General features: G+C 46.3%; 1 protein-coding gene across 1 annotated transcript in view; it reads left to right on the top strand.

The window, feature by feature from the left end:
- LOC138657332 (PC-esterase domain-containing protein 1A-like) overlaps positions 1-22213 on the top strand; it is a 121217-nt gene that overhangs the window by 59664 nt on the left and 39340 nt on the right. Inside the window, exon 9 of the mRNA XM_069745066.1 lies at positions 749-850. Within this exon, the coding sequence (XP_069601167.1) occupies positions 749-850 (102 nt within the window). The remainder of the gene's footprint in view (positions 1-748; positions 851-22213) is intronic.

Consider the following 22213-nt stretch of genomic DNA (forward strand, 5'->3'; position numbering starts at 1 on the left):
ATGTCCACGGGAGATCCAGCGACGAAATAAAGTTCTGGACTTTGTTCAGCGACCAACGATCTCCCAGCAGGGGCCTGATCGTTGGTCGCTGTCACACATAACGATTTTATTAACGATATCGTTGCTACGTCACAAAAAGCAACGATATCATTAACGATATCGTTATGTGTGAAGGTACCTTTACAGAATAAAAGTCCAACAATCCAGCACAGAGGATAACAGTCCATATACTCTTCTTATCCTCTTCACATCATGGTTCCACACAGGATCTGATCTGTGTCTCACCTCCCTGATATTTACAAGTGTCCCCCCTCATTCACAGGTTAGGGGGGAAGGTCTCAGGGGCTCATTGTTTCAGCAAGCTAGGTCAACATGTCATTAGCATATTAGCAAACATTATTCACTGACCCTGTGGAGAGATAACAATACAGAACTGTGGGGAGAATATCAGATGGCAAATAACAACTCATCCTACAAGAGAACACCATGATAATCAGTAAAATATAAATATACACAGAAATGATACCCACATAGCATCTCACCCCATCACAGTGTGTAACGTGTGTATGTAGTATAGAGTGTGTGTGGGATTGTGTAATATGTCGGCATTTGTGGCCCTTCTTTTCTTTTTCCCCAGGGCCACACGTTGCTCTAGTTACAATGTGTCAGTGTAGACAATGCTCTGAGACGTGGTGGGCTCTGCTGCATCTGCCGTCTTGTGTAACCTGCTCTCCCTCCTGTGTTTCAGGTTCTCCTCTTCTCCCCTCGCCTCCTCACCAGTTTTCAATGGAAAACGGCCCCCATCCCATGCCGTACCCCCCAATCCAAGAGCGGGAGCACTTCATTCCGGGTAAGATGCCAGTGCATGGTGCCATTTCACTTCCAGCAGTGACGTCCATTCTGGGCGCCGCTCACCAGTCTGGTATCACACCCTCCATCCACTATACACCATCATTGGCGCTGATGACGTGTGACTGCCGCCCAGCGAGATCTCACATAAAGACGGTTCTCTGACCCATGGGGTGAGAGACGTATGAAGTATTGTAAGAACGCCACATTATAATAATTATCTGGACAAGTACAGACAATAAAGACATTACAGCGTAATCACTGAGGAACGAGCGTCCTGCTGCTCACAAGCTACAATCTGAGGAACTAGGGGGACACAAAGGATAAAAAGTGCTTCTTGTGTACAGTTCGGCCATAAATATAACGTATGGGGCATTTATATAACACTGCATGAACCGGTCACTAGCCAGTGTGTGTATAATTGCAGGGACCAAGTGCTACTGAGTGCATGAAGTGTAAGGGAACATGATAGGAGGGAGCAGATCCTGAGCAGAAGTGAGGACAGGGGCTAGCTAGATTAGTTAGGGGATAAGGAGCTGTGTTTTTAAGGCAAGCGTAAAACAATGGAGACTGAACATTTAATGGATTGTCTTGAGTAGAGTATTCCAGAGAACTGGTGGAGCACAAGAGAAGTCATGGAGACAAGAGTGGGAGGTTCAGATTATGGAAGTTGTTAGATTTGGATATTTAGTAGAAAGAGAGCACAGGTAGGGAGATGTGAGGAGATGTAGGGCAGTGCAGCACTCTGGAGAGGACAAGTAGGTGGTAGACAGATGAGGAGGAGATGTAGGGGGGTGCAGCAATGTGGAAAGGACAGGTAGGAAGTAGACAAAGATAAGGCGGAGATGTAGGGCAGTGTAGCACTGTGAAGAGGTTGGGTAGGTAGTAGACAGAGATGAGGAGATGTAGGGTGGTGCAGCACTGTGGAGAGGACGGGTAGGTGGTAGACAGGGTAGACAGATGAGGAGGAGATGTAGGGCAGTGTAGCAATGTGGAGAGGATGGGTAAGTGGTAGACAGATGGGGAGGAGATGTAGGGCAGTGCAGCAATGTGTAAAGGACGGGTAGGTAGTAGACAGAGATGTAGAACAGTGTAGCACTGTGGAGAGGATGGGTAGGTAGACAGAGATGAGGAGATGTAGGGCGGTGCAGCACTCTGGAGAGGACAAGTAGGTGGTAGACAGATGAGGAGGAGATGTAGGGCAGTGCAGCAATGTGGAAAGGACGAGTAGGAAGTAGACAGAGATGAGGGGGAGATGTAGGGCAGTGTAGCACTGTGGAGAGGATGGGTAGGTAGTAGACAGAGATGAGGAGATGTAGGGTGGTGCAGCACTGTGGAGAGGACGGGTAGGTAGTAGACAGAGATGAGGAGGAGATATAGGGCGGTGCAGCACTGTGGAGAGGACGGGTAGGTGGTAGACGGAGATGAGATGTTGGTGGGTGTAGAACTGTAGCGAGCACGGTTAGGGAGATAGACAGATGAGGAGGAGATGTAGGGTGGTGCAGCACTGTGGAGAGGACGGGTAGGTAATAGACAAAGATGAGGAAGAGATGTAGGGCAGTGTAGTCCTGTGGTGAGGATGGGTAGGTAGTAGAGAGATGAGATGTTGGATGGTGTAGAACTGTAGAGAGCATGGTTAGGGAGATAAACAGATGAGGGAGGAGCTGTAGGGTGATGCAGCATTGTGGAGAGGATGGGTGGGTAGTAGACAGAGATGAGGGAAGAGATGTAGGGCGGTGTAGCACTGTGGAGAGGATGGGTAGTAGTAGACAGAGATGAGGGAAGAGATGTAGGGCGGTGTAGCACTGTGGAGAGCATGGGTGGGTAGTAGACAGAGATGAGGGAAGAGATGTAGGGCGGTGCAGCACTGTGGAGAGGATGGGTAGGTAGTAGACAGAGATGAGGGAAGAGATGTAGGACGGTGCAGCACTGTGGAGAGGATGGGTAGGTAGTAGACAGAGATGAAGAGGAGGTGTAGGGCGGTGTAGCACTGTGGAGAGGATGGGTAGGTAGTAGACAGAGATGAGGGAAGAGATGTAGGGCGGTGCAGCACTGTGGAGAGGATGGGTGGGTAGTAGACAGAGATGAGGGAAGAGATGTAGAGCGGTGCAGCACTGTGGAGAGGATTGGTGGGTAGTAGACAGAGATGAGGGAAGAGATGTAGGGCGGTGCAGCACTGTGGAGAGGATGGGTAGATAGTAGACAGAGATGAGGGAAGAGATGTAGAGCGGTGCAGCACTGTGGAGAGGATTGGTGGGTAGTAGACAGAGATGAGGGAAGAGATGTAGGGCGGTGCAGCACTGTGGAGAGGATGGGTGGGTAGTAGACAGAGATGAGGGAAGAGATGTAGGGCGGTGCAGCACTGTGGAGAGGATGGGTGGGTAGTAGACAGAGATGAGGGAAGAGATGTAGAGCGGTGCAGCACTGTGGAGAGGATTGGTGGGTAGTATACAGAGATGAGGGAAGAGATGTAGGGCGGTGCAGCACTGTGGAGAGGATGGGTGGGTAGTAGACAGAGATGAGGGAAGAGATGTAGGGCGGTGCAACACTGTGGAGAGGATGGGTGGGTAGTAGACAGAGATGAGGGAAGAGATGTAGGGCGGTGCAGCACTGTGGAGAGGATGGGTAGGTAGTAGACAGAGATGAGGGAAGAGATGTAGAGCGGTGCAGCACTGTGGAGAGGATTGGTAGGTAGTAGACAGAGATGAGGGAAGAGATGTAGGGCGGTGCAGCACTGTGGAGAGGATGGGTAGGTAGTAGACAGAGATGAGGGAAGAGATGTAGAGCGGTGCAGCACTGTGGAGAGGATTGGTGGGTAGTAGACAGAGATGAGGGAAGAGATGTAGGGCGGTGCAGCACTGTGGAGAGGATGGGTGGGTAGTAGACAGAGATGAGGGAAGAGATGTAGGGCGGTGCAGCACTGTGGAGAGGATGGGTGGGTAGTAGACAGAGATGAGGGAAGAGATGTAGGGCGGTGCAGCACTGTGGAGAGGATGGGTGGGTAGTAGACAGAGATGAGGGAAGAGATGTAGGGCGGTGCAGCACTGTGGAGAGGATGGGTGGGTAGTAGACAGAGATGAGGGAAGAGATGTAGGGCGGTGCAGCACTGTGGAGTGCTTTCTGGCTGAGAGAGATAAGTTTATATTGAATTCTGTAGGAGATGGGCAACCAGTGCAATAACTGGTACAGTGTGGCGGCATCGGTGAAGCGGCTGGTCAGAAATATGATACTGCAGACTCCCACACAGCGCGCTGCCACACAGATCTCATCTCCTCTATCCAGATGACTGATGATGGTCAGATATTGACCGAAACTTCTCATTTATTACTGGAAATTTCTTGAACACACCTATATGAGTGCCAAGTACTTCTACATCATCAGAAATAAGATTCTGGTTGCTGAATTCAGGATGGATTCCAGAGGGGAGAGTTTAGTAAGATGGAGAATGATCAGGAGAGCGTTGCAGTAGTCCAGGAGAGACTAAATCAGAGCGACAGCAAGAGATTTTGCAGTTTCATAGATGAGAAAAGGTCAGATTCTGGAGATGTTTTTGAGGTGCAGGTGACCTAACCAAGTGATCGGATATGGGGGGTGAAGGAATGTTTTGAGTCTATTATAAAGCCAAGACAGCGAGTATGCTGCTCGGAAATTATGGTAGAACCACACACGGAAATGGCAATTACAGGCATAGGTAGGTTAGTAGAGGGAGGAACACACGGAGTTCAGTTTTGGAGAGATCCAGTTTTAGGCGTCTTTCACACATCCGTGTCTCTGGTAGGTGTGGTGACAGTTTTCACACGTACCAGAGACACTAGCACACGTAGACCCATTCAAATGAATGGATCTGTGCACATGTCATTGTGTTTCCACGGACCGTGTGTCCGTGGGCAAAATACGCTGACATTTCCGATTTTTACCGTCAGCACGGGCCGCAAAACATCCGGCACACAGAGAACACACATTGATGTCATCCATGTGACACCCATCGGCACCGAGGAAGAAACACTACAGTAAGCGCTGTTCCCCGGCGGCAGCTGCTGAAGACGCTCTCATCATTCTCCCCTGCTCTGCCGGCGATCGGCGTGAGCAGAGGAGAATGATGAGAGTTATATTCAAGTCAGAACGATGACAGCAGGTGGGACTGTTACCCCATTAGCCTACACCTGACACCGCTAATAACAGTGACAGCATGAGCCGACGATGGGAGGCATTCCTCACGTGCCACCTGTGCTATAACTAAATAAATGAGTGAAAAACCTGATGTGGGTCCCCCCCCACCTATTTTTGATAACCAGCAGGGCAAAACTCAGAGGGATTTGTAATATTTCACCTATTATAACTGGTGAAATATTACAATCCAGCCATGGCCGATGCTGCAATATCATCGGCCATGGCTGGAAACACTAACGGTGCGGATTTGGCTGCGGATCCGCAGCAGTGTTCCATCAGGTTTACAGTACCATGTTAACATATGGAAACCAAATCCGCTGTGCCCATGGTGCGGATAATACCGCGCGGAAACGCTGCGTTGTATTTTCCGCAGCATGTCAATTCTTTGTGCGGATTCCGCAGCGTTTTACACCTGTTCCTCAATAGGAATCCGCAGGTGAAATCCGCACAAAAAACACTGGAAATCCGCGGACAATCCGCAGGTAAAACGCAGTGCCTTTTACCCGCGGATTTTTCAAAAATGATGCTGAAAAATCTCACACGAATCCGCAATGTGGGCACATAGCCTCAGGGTTAGGGTTGGGTTGGAATTAGGGTTGTGGTTAGGGTTAGGGGTGTGTTGGGGTTAGGGTTGTGATTAGGGTTATGGCTACAGTTGGGATAAGGGTTAGGGGTGTGTTGGGGTTAGTGTTGGAGGTAGAATTGAGGGGTTTCCACTGTTTAGGCACATCAGGGGTCTCCAAACACAACATGGCGCCACCATTGATTCCAGCCAATCTTGTATTCAAAAAGTCAAATGGTGCTCCCTCAATTCCGAGCCCCGACGTGTGCCCAAACAGTGGTTTACCCCCACATATGGGGTACCAGCATACTCAGGATAAACTGCGCAACAATTACTGGGGTCCAATTTCTCCTGTTACCCTTGTGAAAATAAAAAAATGCTTGCTAAAACATCATTTTTGAGGAAAGAAAAATGATTTTTTATTTTCACGGCTCTGCATTGTAAACGTCTGTGAAGCACTTGGGGGTTCAAAGTGCTCACCACATATCTAGATAAGTTCCTTGGGGGGTCTAGTTTCTAAAATGGGGTCACTTGTGGGGGGTTTCTACTGTTTAGGTACATTAGGGGCTCTGCAAACGCAACGTGACGCCCGCAGAGCATTCCATCAAAGTCTGCATTTCAAAACGTCACTACTTCACTTCCGAGCCCCGGCATGTGCCCAAACAGTGGTTTACCCCCACATATGGGGTATCACCGTACTCAGGAGAAACTGGACAACAAATATTGGGGTCAAATTTCTCCTGTTACCCTTGGGAAAATTAAAAATTGCAGGCTAAAAGATCATTTTTGAGAAAATAATTTTTTTTTTTATTTTCATGGCTCTGCGTTATAAACTTCTGTGAAGCACTTGGGGGTTCAAAGTCCTCACCACACATCTAGATTAGTTCCTTTGGTGGACTAGTTTCCAAAATGGGGTCATTTCTGGGGGATCTCCAATGTTTAGGCACACAGGGGCTCTCCAAACGTGACATGGTGTCCGCTAATGATTGGAGCTAATTTAAAAAGCCAAATGGCGTGCCTTCCCTTCCGAGCCCTGCCGTGTGCCCAAACAGTGGTTTACCCCCACATATGAGGTATCGGCGTACTCAGGAGAAATTGCCCAACAAATTTTAGGATCCATTTTATCCTATCCTATGTGAAAATGAAAAAATTGAGGCGAAAAGAATTTTTTTGTGAAAAAAAAGTACTTTTTCATTTTTACAGATCAATTTGTGAAGCACCTGAGGGTTTAAAGTGCTCACTAGGCATCTAAATAAGTTCCTTGGGGGGTCTAGTTTCCAAAATGGGGTCACTTGTGGGGGAGCGCCAATGTTTAGGCACACAGGAGCTTTCCAAACGCGACATGGTGTCCGCTAACGATGGAGATAATTTTTCATTCAAAAAGTCAAATGGCGCTCCTTCCCTTCCGAGCCTTACCATGTGCCCAAACAGTGGTTTACCCCCACATATGAGGTATCAGTGTACTCAGGAGAAATTGCCCAACAAATTTTAGGATCCATTTTATCCTGTTGCCCATGTGAAAATGAAAAAATTGAGGCTAAAATAATTTTTTTGTTAAAAAAAACTACTTTTCATTTTTACAGATCAATTTGTGAAGCACCTGGGGGTTCAAAGTGCTCACTATGCATCTAGATAAGTTCCTTGGGGCGTCTAGTTTCCAAAATGGGGTCACTTGTGGGGGAGCTCCAATTTTTAGGCTCGCCAAACGTGACATGGTGTCCGCTAAAGAGTGGAGCCAATTTTTGATTCAAAAAGTCAAATGGCGCTCCTTCCCTTCCAAGCCCTGCCGTGCGCCCAAACAGTGGTTTACCCGCACATATGAGGTATCAGCGTACTCAGGACAAATTGGACAACAACTTTCGTGGTTCAGTTTCTCCTTTTACCATTGGGAAAATAAAAAAATTGTCGCTAAAAGATAATTTTTGTGACTAAAAAGTTAAATGTTCATTTTTTCCTTCCATGTTGCTTCTGCTGCTGTGAAGCACCTGAAGGGTTAATAAACTTCTTGAATGTGGTTTTGAGTACCTTGAGGGGTGCAGTTTTTAGAATGGTGTCACTTTTGGGTATTTTCAGCCATATAGACCCCTCAAACTGACTTCAAATGTGAGGTGGTCCCTAAAAAAAATGGTTTTGTAAATTTCGTTGTAAAAATGAGAAATCGCTGGTCAAATTTTAACCCTTATAACTTCCTAGCAAACAAAAAATTTGGTTTCCAAAATTGTGCTGATGTAAAGTAAACATATGGGAAATGTTATTTATTAACTATTTTGTGTCACATAACTCTCTGGTTTAACAGAATTAAAATTCAAAATGTGAAAATTGCGAAATTTTCAAAATTTTCGCCAAATTTCCGTTTTTATCACAAATAAACGCATAATTTATTGACCTAAATTTACCACTAACATGAAGCCCAATATGTCACGAAAAAACAGTCTCAGAACCGCTAAGATCCGTTGAAGCGTTCCTGAGTTATTACCTCATAAAGGGACACTGGTCAGAATTGCAAAAATTGGCAAGGTCTTTAAGGTCAAAATAGGCTGGGTCATGAAGGGGTTAAAAAACGCTGTGGGTCCCCCCCATTTTTGACAACCAGCCTTGCTAAAGCTCACAGCTGGGGGCTGGTATTCTCAGGCTGGTAAGGGGCCATAGATTGGTCCCATAGATTGCATCTATTAGATGCACCAATTCTGGCGCTTTGCCTGGCTCTTCCCACTTGCCCTGTAGCAGTAGCAAGTGGGGTAATAGTTGGGGGGTTGATGTCACTTTTGTATTGTCTGGTGACATCAAGCCCCGAGGTTGATAAAGGAGGGGCATCAATATGACGCGCCCATTGCTAACCCCATAATCACATTGTAAGAAACACAGACACCCAGAAAAAAGTCCTTTAATTGAAAAAATGACACAGACTTCTTTAATAATCTCAATAAACCATACTTACGACCTCACCTAATTCCACCGAAGATCCATAGAAAAGACACTGGAGTATATGTCCATATTTAAACAAGTTACAAGTTTATTATGTCATAATTCACAAAACATAAATATAAACAAATTAGATCATATAAATACAAAAGATAACAAACTAATTCAGTCAGGGAAAAACCGGGTAGCACAGACCAAAACACAGTGTGGGTCACTCCCGATGCCGTAAACAGATAACAATAAAGTGCATAGTGCAAATATGGGCAGACAGAAAAACGGGGGTATATTTAATCCATATGAAAATGTCACTTTGCCCTATACAGAGGCTCAAAAAAGCTGAGGGGAGACAGTGATTCTCACCCCGAGTTCTTGCCCATACACATGCATCAAAGAGGATCCACACCGTAGCCCCAACGCGCGTTTCGCGTCGTGTCACGATTCACGCCGTGACCGTCACCCCTACGTCACGGATCGGGGTGACTTTAGGCCAACAGACGGCTATCACATGTGCAGGGGGGCTTACCTTAGTTATCCCTCCACTGCTAACCATGTGATGAAACAACACACACAAGGCTATTGACCTCTTAGTTTACAGCAGGGGCTTATTTTAGCTATCCCACTGCTCTTCACTATACCATGAACTGCAGGGATTTATGTATATCCCGCTTACAGTTCCACTTAACACTTGCAGCTCTCTGGCGCCCCCCTTACTCTCAGGTCAGATTAGGTACTGCACCCTGGGTAATTAGTCGCCAGACAGGCTGCCTGCTATGTACTGGCTATTGGGCACGCTGCAGCGACGCGATAAACTACTCCCACTCAGGCAGGAACAATAATTATTAACGCCGCAGTCGCTACAACATCACCCAAAAGCCTGCACGGTAAGCTGCCACCAGCTTCGATTAAACGGGTCCGAAGTTAACCCAAAAACAGTAGCGTAATTCCCTTCAGAAGACAGGGTACGAACTAGTATTAAATAATATACCCCATCAAAAGTTTCAGGCAGTGTTTATAAACGGTTATATAAAGATGTTACAATATGAGACAATTGAAAATATGTACAAGATAATTATAAAATAAACAGGGATTACATAAGAAAAGGTACAACTCACATGTTCTCAGTTCATATCAGTTCAGGCAACCAGGCTAGTGGGGGGGGGGGTTCCATCTGTCCCAGTGCATTGGATACACTCTTCAGATCAGACTCACATGTTCTCCCAGCAGCAGACTGACTCCTGGGATCTGGCCAGACAGTTATAGCTGCAGCCTGTGACATCCCAGAAAGGGGTTGGATCACCTCGTCCCTCCTACCTCTTCAGTCTTAGTAATTCAACCTTAAATTTGTCTAATTTCTATAACTCCGCTCCAGAACATGTCATGGTCATAACAAACCCAGCATTCATCTCGTATTAACATTGACATTCTAACGAGATCAAATAAGTCATATATGTGATGCATCATTACAGAGAAATCCCTACTTTTTTACCTGATGGAGTTAGAAGCTCAGGTTTACCGTGGTGGATAGATCCACCGAGGGAGATTAAGAATATGTATTTTCCTGTTCCTATCTTAAATGGTTTGCCTAATATCTTACAAAAACAGAACAAAGAACTTCCATGGATTCTAGAGATTTCTAATCCAGTTATAGCTGGAGAAGAGTTTGAGCCTTCCAAAGCGATCATAAATTCCTTTGCTCTCAGAGCTAGAGGCAATAACATCTCTCTTCCCCCATACATTGAAAAGGAGAGCTCTTGGCTGAGAGAAAGGGAAGGGGGGCTTTTTAGCCCGCAGCCTGGCTAACAAGAGAAACTCAACTCAACTGCATCTCAAAAACATTTCTAGAATTCGCCCTTTTCTTAATTTCGACTCTGCAAAAACTCTGACTGTTTCACTTATTCATTCTCGTCTGGACTATTGTAACTCGCTACTAATCGGTCTCCCTCTTGCAAAACTCTCCCCGCTCCAATCTGTCCTGAATGCTGCAGCCAGGATCATATTCCTCACCAACCGTTACACCGATGCCTCTACCCTGTGCCAGTCATTACACTGGCTACCCATCCACTCCAGAATCCAGTACAAAACTACTACCCTCATCCACAAAGCACTCCATGGCTCAGCACCACCCTACATCTCCTCCCTGGTATCAGTCTACCACCCTACCCGTGCCCTCCGCTCCGCTAATGACCTCAGGTTAGCATCCTCAATAATCAGAACCTCCCACTCCCGTCTCCAAGACTTTACATGTGCTGCGCCGATTCTTTGGAATGCACTACCTAGGTTAATACGATTAATCCCCAATCCCCACAGTTTTAAGCGTGCCCTAAAAACTCATTTGTTCAGACTGGCCTACCGCCTCAATGCATTAACCTAACGATCCCTGTGTGGCCTATTTATAATAAAAAAAAAAAAAAAGGTTCCTCGCATCATGTTCTCATACACTTTATGCAGTATTAGCCCTCTGTGTCTGTACTGCTACATACTTAGGCAGGTAACTGGTTCATGCAGCTTTACATGAACACCTGAGCCTTACACTATAGCTGGTCCGAATAACTAAAGCAATTGTTACCATCCACCTCTCGTGTCTCCCCTTTTCCCCATAGTTTGTAAGCTTGCGAGCAGGGCCCTCACTCCTCCTGGTATCTGTTTTGAACTGTATTTCTGTTATGCTGTAATGTCTATTGTCTGTACAAGTCCCCTCTATAATTTGTAAAGCGCTGCGGAATATGTTGGCGCTATATAAATAAAATTATTATTATTATTATTATATTTCATACAACATCGTGACACCTCCCCCTTTTGGTGTGCGCTACGGAGGCAGAACCCCTCAGTATGCCTCCATGCGCACCTCAGTAGGTTCACCCTGGCGGGACAGTCCATCTGCATTCCCATGCTCCCTGCCCGTTTTGTGTTCAATGGTGAAGTCAAACTGCTGAAGGGCAAGGCTCCAGTGTAGCAACCTGCCGTTGGTTCCACACATGGCGTTTAGCCAGCACAGAGGGTCGTGGTCGGTCACCACAGTGAAGGGGCGACCGTACAAGTAGGGCTGCAAGCGCTGCAGGGCCCAGACTATGGCCAGGCACTCCACGATGGTGGAGAAGGCCACTTCCCTCGGCAAAAGTTTCCGGCTCAGGTATAAAACGGGGTGCTCTTGGTCCTCCGAGTCAACCTGGCTGAGCACAGCACCGAGACCAAACTCGCTGGCGTCAGTCTGTACCAAGAACGGTCGACTGCTGTCAACTGCTTTCAACACCGGGGCGTTGCACAGTGCGGTTTTCAACGCTTGGAAGGCCCCCTCACAGCCATCTGTCCAGTTGACGATGTGGGGTAGCTTCTTCCTGGTGAGGTCCGTCAAGGGTTTTGCCAGGCTACTATAGTGCTGTACGAAGCGCCTATAGTACCCTGCAGTGCCCAGGAAGGACATCACCTGTTTCTTGGTCACAGGAGTGGGCCAGTTCATGATCGCGCCCACTTTCTCAGGCTCTGGCTTTAGGGTGTTTCTGCCTACCCGTTGCCTCCCTCATGCCCATCTGGCACTTTCCCGGCTTGATAGTCAGTCCTGCTTGGTGAATTCGCCTGAGCACCTCCTCGAGATGCTGCAGGTGTTCCTCCCAGGAAGAACTGAAGATGGCAATGTCATGCAAGTATGCCACGGCGTACTTCTCCAGTCCCTGAAGCAGGAGGTTGACCATCCGCTGGAAAGGGGCAGGGGCATTCTTCATGCCGAAGGGCATGACCGTGGACTCGTACAGTCCGAAGGGCGTGATAAAGGCGGACTTCTCCTGCGCCTCGGGGCTCAGGGGAATCTACCAATATCCTCTACTCAGATCCCTTATTGTTAGGTAATCTGCGCCAGCTAACCTATCAAGCAGCTCCTCGATGTGCGGCATTGGGTGCGCGTCAGAGGCTGTGATGGCGTTGAGCCTCCTGTAGTCCACGCAGAACCGGGTGGTCCGGTCTTTCTTTGGCACGAGAACTACATGTGAGGCCCACGCGCTCTTTGACCGTCGAATCACCCCCAGTTGTAACATCTCATCGATCTCTTGGGGCATAATCTGCTGCACCTGGTCAGAGATTCGATAGGGTGTTCGCCGTAGTGGGCCGTGATTTCCGGTGTCCACCTCGTGGACTGCTAACTTAGTCCTCCAAGGTCGGTTGGAGAACACAACCCGGAAGGGTTCCTAGCGTGGTTTGCAACTGCAACCGCTGGGTTCAATTAATGTGGCGCTTACCTCCACGTCCTCGATGGACCCACTGGCCTTGGCTTGGGCCAGCATGTCCAGGAGGGTATCTTCTGTTGTGAATTCTGTGGCTGAATTCACTTCTGTGGTCACAAGTGGTATTGCAGTCTCTGGGCTTCCTCCCTCAGGTGTTTTGGTGAGCTCGTTGGCTGCCTTGCTATTTAGCTCCACCTGAGTCTGTCTTCCTTGCTCCTTGTCAATGTTCCAGTGTTGGATCTGAGCTACTGCATCTTTCCTTGGGCCTGCTGCTCTGCTAGATAAGTGCTTCTAGTTTGTTTTCTGTTTTTTTCTGTCCAGCTTGCTATTAACTTTTGCTGGAAGCTCTGAGAAGCAAAGGGGTGCACCGCCGTGCTGTTAGTTCGGCACGGTGGGTCTTTTTGCCCCTTTGCGTGGTTTTCGTTTTAGGGTTTTTTGTAGACTGCATAGTTCTCTTTGCTATCCTCACCTCACTTTGCTGAATCTATTTCATTCCTACGTTTGTCTTTTCATCTTGCTAACAGTCATTATATGTGGGGGGCTGCCTATTCCTTTGGGGTATTTCTCTGAGGTAAGTCAGGCTTGTATTTCTATCTTCAGGCTAGTCAGCTCCTCAGGCAGTGCCGAGTTGCATAGGTAGTGATAGGCGCAATCCACTGCTGCTTATAGTTGTGTGAGGATAGATCAGGTACTGCAGTCTACAGAGATTCCACGTCTCAGAGCTCGTCCTATTGTTTTTGGTTATTGCCAGATCTCTGTATGTGCGCTGATTATTGCACGCTGTGTTGCCTGATTGCCAGCCATAACAGTACAAGGAGCCACCCAATGATTTCCAATAGAGGGAAAAAAGAAATCCTGACATCATTTTTTTTTCTTAGCTCTGTCTTCAGTCTTTTTTTTCCCCTAGACATTAGAGTGCTTCAGGACACAGCTGTGGACATGGATATTCAGGCTCTGTGCTCCTCAATGGATAATCTCGTTGTAAATGTACAAAAGATTCAAGATACTATTGATCAGAAATCGATGCTAGAACCAAGAATTCCGATTCCTGATTTGTTTTTTGGTGACAGAACTAAGTTCCTGAGCTTCAGAAATAATTGTAAGCTATTTTTGGCCTTGAAACCTCATTCTTCTGGTAATCCTATTCAACAGGTTTTGATTATTATTTCTTTTTTGCGCGGCGACCCACAGGACTGGGCGTTTTCTCTTGCACCAGGAGATTCTGCATTGAGTAATGTTGATGCATTTTTCCAGGCGCTGGGATTGCTTTACGATGAGCCTAATTCAGTGGATCAGGCTGAGAAAAATCTGCTGGCTTTATGCCAGGGTCAGGATGATGTAGAAGTATATTGTCAGAAATTTAGGAAGTGGTCAGTACTCACTCTGTGGAATGAATCTGCACTAGCGGCTTTGTTCAGAAAGGGTCTCTCTGAAGCTCTTAAGGATGTAATGGTGGGATTTCCTATGCCTGCTGGTTTGAATGAGTCTATGTCCTTGGCCATTCAGATCGGTCGTCGCTTGCGCGAGCGTAAATCTGTGCACCATCTGGCGGTATTGTCTGAGAGTAAACCTGAGCCTATGCAGTGCGACAGGACTATGACTAAAGTAGAACGGCAAGAACACAGACGTCTGAACAGACTGTGTTTCTATTGTGGTGATTCTACTCATGCTATTTCTAATTGTCCTAAACGCACTAGGCGGTTCGATAGCTCTGCCGTTATTGGTACTGTACAGTCAAAATTCCTTTTGTCCATTACCTTAATGTGCTCTTTGTCATCGTATTCTGTCATGGCGTTTGTGGATTCAGGCGCTGCCCTGAATCTGATGGATTTGGATTATGCTAAACGTTGTGGATTTTTCTTGGAGCCTTTGCGGTGTCCTATTCCGTTGAGAGGAATTGATGCTACACCTTTGGCCAAGAATAAGCCTCAGTACTGGGCCCAGCTGACCATGTGCATGGCTCCTGCACATCAGGAAGTTATTCGCTTTCTGGTACTGCATAATTTGCATGATGTGGTCGTGTTGGGGTTGCCATGGCTACAAACCCATAATCCAGTATTGGATTGGAACTCTATGTCGGTAACCAGCTGGGGTTGTCAGGGAGTACATGGTGATGTTCCATTTTTGTCTATTTCGTCATCCATTCCTTCTGACATCCCAGAGTTCTTGTCGGACTTTCAGGATGTATTTGAAGAGTCCAAGTCTGATGCCCTACCTCCGCATAGGAATTGTGATTGTGCTATCGATTTGATTCCTGGTAGTAAATTCCCTAAGGGTCGTTTATTTAATTTATCCGTGCCTGAACACGCCGCTATGCGCAGTTATGTGAAGGAGTCCCTGGAGAAGGGACATATTCGCCCATCGTCGTCACCATTGGGAGCAGGGTTCTTTTTTGTAGCCAAGAAGGATGGTTCGCTAAGACCGTGTATTGATTACCGCTTTCTTAATAAGATCACTGTTAAGTTTCAGTATCCCTTGCCATTGATTTCTGACTTGTTTGCTCGGATTAAGGGGGCTAGTTGGTTTACTAAGATTGATCTTCGTGGTGCGTATAATCTGGTGAGAATCAGGCAGGGAGATGAATGGAAAACGGCATTTAATACGCCCGAGGGTCATTTTGAGTATCTGGTGATGCCGTTCGGACTTGCCAATGCTCCATCTGTTTTTCAGTCTTTTATGCATGACATTTTCCGTGAGTATCTGGATAAATTCCTGATTGTTTACTTGGATGACATTTTGATCTTCTCAGATGATTGGGAGTCTCATGTGAAGCAGGTCAGAATGGTTTTCCAGGTACTGCGTGCTAATTCCTTGTTCGTGAAGGGATCAAAGTGTCTCTTCGGTGTGCAGAAAGTTTCATTTTTGGGGTTCATCTTTTCCCCTTCTACTATCGAGATGGATCCGGTTAAGGTTCAGGCCATCCAGGATTGGACCCAGCCGACATCTCTAAAAAGTCTGCAGAAATTCCTGGGCTTTGCTAATTTTTATCGTCGCTTCATCTGTAATTTTTCTAGCATTGCCAGACCATTGACCGATTTGACCAAGAAGGGTGCTGATTTGGTTAATTGGTCTTCTGCTGCCGTGGAAGCTTTTCAGGAGTTGAAGCGTCGTTTTTGCTGTGCCCCTGTGTTGTGTCAACCTGATGTTTCTCTTCCGTTCCAGGTCGAGGTTGATGCTTCTGAGATTGGTGCATGGGCGGTTTTGTCACAGAGAGGTTCTGGTTGCTCAGTGTTCAAACCATGTGCTTTCTTTTCCAGGAAATTTTCTGCTGCTGAGCGTAATTATGATGTGGGCAACCGAGAGTTGCTGGCCATGAAGTGGGCATTCGAGGAGTGGCGTCATTGGCTTGAGGGTGCTAAGCATCGCGTGGTGGTTTTGACTGATCATAAGAACCTTACTTATCTTGAGTCTGCCAAGCGCTTGAATCCTAGACAGGCCCGTTGGTCGTTATTTTTTGCTCGTTTTGATTTTGTGATTTCATACCTTCCGGGCTCTAAAAATGTGAAGGCGGATGCTCTGTCTAGGAGTTTTGTGCCCGACTCTCCGGGGTTATCTGAGCCGGCGAGTATCCTCAAGGAAGGAGTCATTGTGTCTGCCATCTTTCCTGATTTGCGGAGAGTGTTGCAGAAATTTCAGGCTAATAAACCTGATCGTTGTCCGGCCGAGAAACTGTTCGTCCCTGATAGGTGGACTAGTAAAGTTATCTCTGAACTTCATTGTTCGGTGCTGGCCGGTCATCCAGGAATCATTGGTACCAGGGAGTTGGTTGCTAGATCCTTCTGGTGGCCGTCTCTGTCGCGGGATGTGCGTGCTTTTGTGCAGTCCTGTGGAATTTGTGCTAGGGCTAAGCCCTGCTGTTCACGTGCCAGTGGGTTGCTTTTGCCCTTGCCGGTCCCGAAGAGGCCTTGGACACATATTTCGATGGATTTCATTTCTGACCTTCCCGTTTCTCAAAAGATGTCGGTCATTTGGGTGGTCTGTGATCGCTTTTCTAAAATGGTCCATCTGGTGCCCTTGGTTAAATTGCCTTCCTCCTCTGATTTGGTGCCTTTGTTCTTCCAGCATGTGGTTCGTTTACATGGCATTCCTGAGAATATTGTTTCTGACAGAGGTTCCCAGTTTGTCTCGAGGTTCTGGCGAGCCTTTTGTGGTAGGATGGGCATTGACCTATCTTTCTCCTCGGCCTTCCATCCTCAGACTAATGGTCAGACCGAACGAACCAATCAGACCTTGGAAACATATCTGAGATGTTTTGTTTCCGCTGACCAGGATGATTGGGTGTCATTTTTGCCGTTGGCTGAGTTCGCCCTTAATAATCGGGCCAGCTCGGCTACCTTGGTCTCTCCATTTTTCTGCAATTCTGGGTTCCATCCTCGTTTCTCTTCAGGACAGGTTGAGTCTTCGGACTGTCCTGGTGTGGATTCTGTGGTGGACAGGTTGCAGCAGATCTGGACTCAGGTAGTGGACAATTTGACCTTGTCCCAGGAGAAGGCTCAGCTTTTCGCTAATCGCAGACGCCGTGTGGGACCCCGACTTCGTTTTGGGGATCTGGTTTGGTTATCTTCTCGTCATATTCCTATGAAGGTTTCCTCTCCTAAATTTAAACCTCGTTTTATTGGTCCGTATAGGATTTCTGAGATTCTCAATCCGGTGTCTTTTCGTCTGACCCTCCCAGACTCCTTTTCCATACATAATGTATTCCATAGGTCGTTGTTGAGGAGATACGTGGCACCTATGGTTCCATCTGTGGAGCCTCCTGCCCCTGTTTTGGTGGAGGGGGAATTGGAGTATATTGTGGAGAAGATTTTGGATTCTCGTGTCTCTAGACGGAAACTCCAGTATCTGGTCAAATGGAAGGGTTATGCTCAGGAAGATAATTCCTGGGTTTTTGCCTCTGATGTCCATGCCCCAGATCTTGTTCGTGCCTTTCATGTGGCTCATCCTGGTCGGCCTGGGGGTTCTGGTGAGGGTTCGGTGACCCCTCCTCAAGGGGGGGGTACTGTTGTGAATTCTGTGGCTGAATTCACTTCTGTGGTCACAAGTGGTATTGCAGTCTCTGGGCTTCCTCCCTCAGGTGTTTTGGTGAGCTCGTTGGCTGCCTTGCTATTTAGCTCCACCTGAGTCTGTCTTCCTTGCTCCTTGTCAATGTTCCAGTGTTGGATCTGAGCTACTGCATCTTTCCTTGGGCCTGCTGCTCTGCTAGATAAGTGCTTCTAGTTTGTTTTCTGTTTTTTCTGTCCAGCTTGCTATTAACTTTTGCTGGAAGCTCTGAGAAGCAAAGGGGTGCACCGCCGTGCTGTTAGTTCGGCACGGTGGGTCTTTTTGCCCCTTTGCGTGGTTTTCGTTTTAGGGTTTTTTGTAGACTGCATAGTTCTCTTTGCTATCCTCGCTCTGTCTAGAATATCGGGCCTCACTTTGCTGAATCTATTTCATTCCTACGTTTGTCTTTTCATCTTGCTAACAGTCATTATATGTGGGGGGCTGCCTATTCCTTTGGGGTATTTCTCTGAGGTAAGTCAGGCTTGTATTTCTATCTTCAGGCTAGTCAGCTCCTCAGGCAGTGCCGAGTTGCATAGGTAGTGATAGGCGCAATCCACTGCTGCTTATAGTTGTGTGAGGATAGATCAGGTACTGCAGTCTACAGAGATTCCACGTCTCAGAGCTCGTCCTATTGTTTTTGGTTATTGCCAGATCTCTGTATGTGCGCTGATTATTGCACGCTGTGTTGCCTGATTGCCAGCCATAACAATCTTCCTCCCCATCTTCGGGCTAACTGCTGCAGACCGGTAGGACGAAAGGTTCACATAGTAACATAGTAACATAGTAACATAGTTAGTAAGGCCGAAAAAATACATTTGTCCATCCAGTTCAGCCTATATTCCATCATAATAAATCCCCAGATCTACGTCCTTCTACAGAACCTAATTGTATGATACAATATTGTTCTGCTCCAGGAAGACATCCAGGCCTCTCTTGAACCCCTCGACTGAGTTCGCCATCACCACCTCCTCAGGCAAGCAATTCCAGATTCTCACTGCCCTAACAGTAAAGAATCCTCTTCTATGTTGGTGGAAAAACCTTCTCTCCTCCAGACGCAAAGAATGCCCCCTTGTGCCCGTCACCTTCCTTGGTATAAACAGATCCTCAGCGAGATATTTGTATTGTCCCCTTATATACTTATACATGGTTATTAGATCGCCCCTCAGTCGTCTTTTTTCTAGACTAAATAATCCTAATTTCGCTAATCTATCTGGGTATTGTAGTTCTCCCATCCCCTTTATTAATTTTGTTGCCCTCCTTTGTACTCTCTCTAGTTCCATTATATCCTTCCTGAGCACTGGTGCCCAAAACTGGACACAGTACTCCATGTGCCGTCTAACTAGGGATTTGTACAGAGGCAGTATAATGCTCTCATCATGTGTATCCAGACCTCTTTTAATGCACCCCATGATCCTGTTTGCCTTGGCAGCTGCTGCCTGGCACTGGCTGCTCCAGGTAAGTTTATCATTAACTAGGATCCCCAAGTCCTTCTCCCTGTCAGATTTACCCAGTGGTTTCCCATTCAGTGTGTAATGGTGACATTGATTCCTTCTTCCCATGTGTATAACCTTACATTTATCATTGTTAAACCTCATCTGCCACCTTTCAGCCCAAGTTTCCAACTTATCCAGATCCATCTGTAGCAGAATACTATCTTCTCTTGTATTAACTGCTTTACATAGTTTTGTATCATCTGCAAATATCGATATTTTACTGTGTAAACCTTCTACCAGATCATTAATGAATATGTTGAAGAGAACAGGTCCCAATACTGACCCCTGCGGTACCCCACTGGTCACAGCGACCCAGTTAGAGACTATACCATTTATAACCACCCTCTGCTTTCTATCACTAAGCCAGTTACTAACCCATTTACACACATTTTCCCCCAGACCAAGCATTCTCATTTTGTGTACCAACCTCTTGTGCGGCACGGTATCAAACGCTTTGGAAAAATCGAGATATACCACGTCCAATGACTCACCGTGGTCCAGCCTATAGCTTACCTCTTCATAAAAACTGATTAGATTGGTTTGACAGGAGCGATTTCTCATAAACCCATGCTGATATGGAGTTAAACAGTTATTCTCATTGAGATAATCCAGAATAACATCCCTCAGAAACCCTTCAAATATTTTACCAACAATAGAGGTTAGACTTACTGGCCTATAATTTCCAGGTTCACTTTTAGAACCCTTTTTGAATATTGGCACCACATTTGCTATGCGCCAGTCCTGCGGAACAGACCCCGTCGCTATAGAGTCCCTAAAAATAAGAAATAATGGTTTATCTATTACATTACTTAGTTCTCTTAGTACTCGTGGGTGTATGCCATCCGGACCCGGAGATTTATCTATTTTAATCTTATTTAGCCGGTTTCGCACCTCTTCTTGGGTTAGATTGGTGACCCTTAATATAGGGTTTTCATTGTTTCCTGGGATTTCACCTAGCATTTCATTTTCCACCGTGAATACCGTGGAGAAGAAGGTGTTTAATATGTTAGCTTTTTCCTCGTCATCTACAACCATTCTTTCCTCACTATTTTTTAAGGGGCCTACATTTTCAGTTTTTATTCTTTTACTATTGATATAGTTGAAGAACAGTTTGGGATTAGTTTTACTCTCCTTAGCAATGTGCTTCTCTGTTTCCTTTTTGGCAGCTTTAATTAGTTTTTTAGATAAAGTATTTTTCTCCCTATAGTTTTTTAGAGCTTCAATGGTGCCATCCTGCTTTAGTAGTGCAAATGCTTTCTTTTTACTGTTAATTGCCTGTCTTACTTCTTTGTTTAGCCACATTGGGTTTTTCCTATTTCTAGTCCTTTTATTCCCACAAGGTATAAACCGCTTACACTGCCTATTTAGGATGTTCTTAAACATTTCCCATTTATTATCTGTATTCTTATTTCTGAGGATATTGTCCCAGTCTACCAGATTAAGGGCATCTCTAAGCTGGTCAAACTTTGCCTTCCTAAAGTTCAGTGTTTTTGTGACTCCCTGACAAGTCCCCCTAGTGAAAGACAGGTGAAACTGTACAATATTGTGGTCACTATTTCCTAGATGCCCGACCACCTGCAGATTTGTTATTCTGTCAGGTCTATTAGATAGTATTAGGTCTAAAAGTGCTGCTCCTCTGGTTGGATTCTGCACCAATTGTGAAAGATAATTTTTCTTGGTTATTAGCAGAAACCTGTTGCCTTTATGGGTTTCACAGGTTTCTGTTTCCCAGTTAATATCCGGGTAGTTAAAGTCCCCCATAACCAGGACCTCATTATGGGTTGCAGCTTCATCTATCTGCTTTAGAAGTAGACTTTCCATGGTTTCTGTTATATTTGGGGGTTTGTAACAGACCCCAATGAGAATTTTGTTACCATTTTTCCCTCCATGAATTTCGACCCATATGGACTCGACATCCTCATTTCCTTCGCTAATATCCTCCCTTAAAGTGGACTTTAGACAAGACTTTACATAGAGACAAACCCCTCCTCCTCTCCGATTTTTACGATCCTTTCTAAACAGACTGTAACCCTGTAAGTTAACTGCCCAGTCATAGTTTTCATCTAACCATGTCTCGGTTATTCCCACTATGTCAAAGTTACCTGTAGATATTTCTGCTTCTAGTTCTTCCATCTTGTTTGTCAGGCTTCTGGCGTTTGCGAGCATGCAGTTTAGAGGATTTTGTTTTGTTCCAATCTCCTCGCTGTGGATTGTTTTAGAAATGTTCTTACCTCCCTTCTGAGTATGTTTTCCTGGATCTTCTTTGTTCAAGTCTAATGTTTTTCTTCCCGTCCCCTCTTCTTCTAGTTTAACGCCCTCCTGATGAGTGTAGCGAGTCTTCTGGCGAATGTGTGTTTCCCAGGTTTGTTGAGGTGTAGTCCGTCTCTGGCAAGGAGTCCATCGTACAAGTAATTCACACCGTGGTCCAGGAATCCGAATCCTTGTTGTCTGCACCATCGTCTTAGCCAGTTGTTCGCATCAAGGATCCTGTTCCATCTCCTGGTGCCATGCCCGTCTACTGGAAGGATAGAAGAAAAAACTACCTGTGCATCCAGTTCCTTTACTTTCTTCCCCAACTCTTCAAAGTCTTTGCAGATTGTCGGTAGGTCCTTCCTTGCCGTGTCATTGGTGCCAACATGTATCAGAAGAAATGGGTGGACGTCCTTGGAGTTGAAGAGCTTTGGTATCCTATCGGTCACATCCTTGATCATCGCACCTGGAAGGCAGCATACTTCTCTTGCAGTTATGTCCGGTCTGCAGATGGCTGCTTCTGTGCCTCTCAGTAGTGAGTCTCCCACCACCACCACTCTTCGTTGCTTCTTGGCTGTACTTTTTGCTGTCACTTGTTGCTGTGTGCCCTTTTCTTTTTTGCTTGCTGGTATTGCTTCATCCGTTCGTGATGAGCCTTCATCATGTTGACGTGAAAGGCCTTTCGCCTACCCCGAGCGTGGTCAAGCGTGTGT

Source organism: Ranitomeya imitator, chromosome 1 (genome assembly GCF_032444005.1).
Source record: "Ranitomeya imitator isolate aRanImi1 chromosome 1, aRanImi1.pri, whole genome shotgun sequence".
Lineage (NCBI taxonomy): Eukaryota > Metazoa > Chordata > Amphibia > Anura > Dendrobatidae > Ranitomeya > Ranitomeya imitator.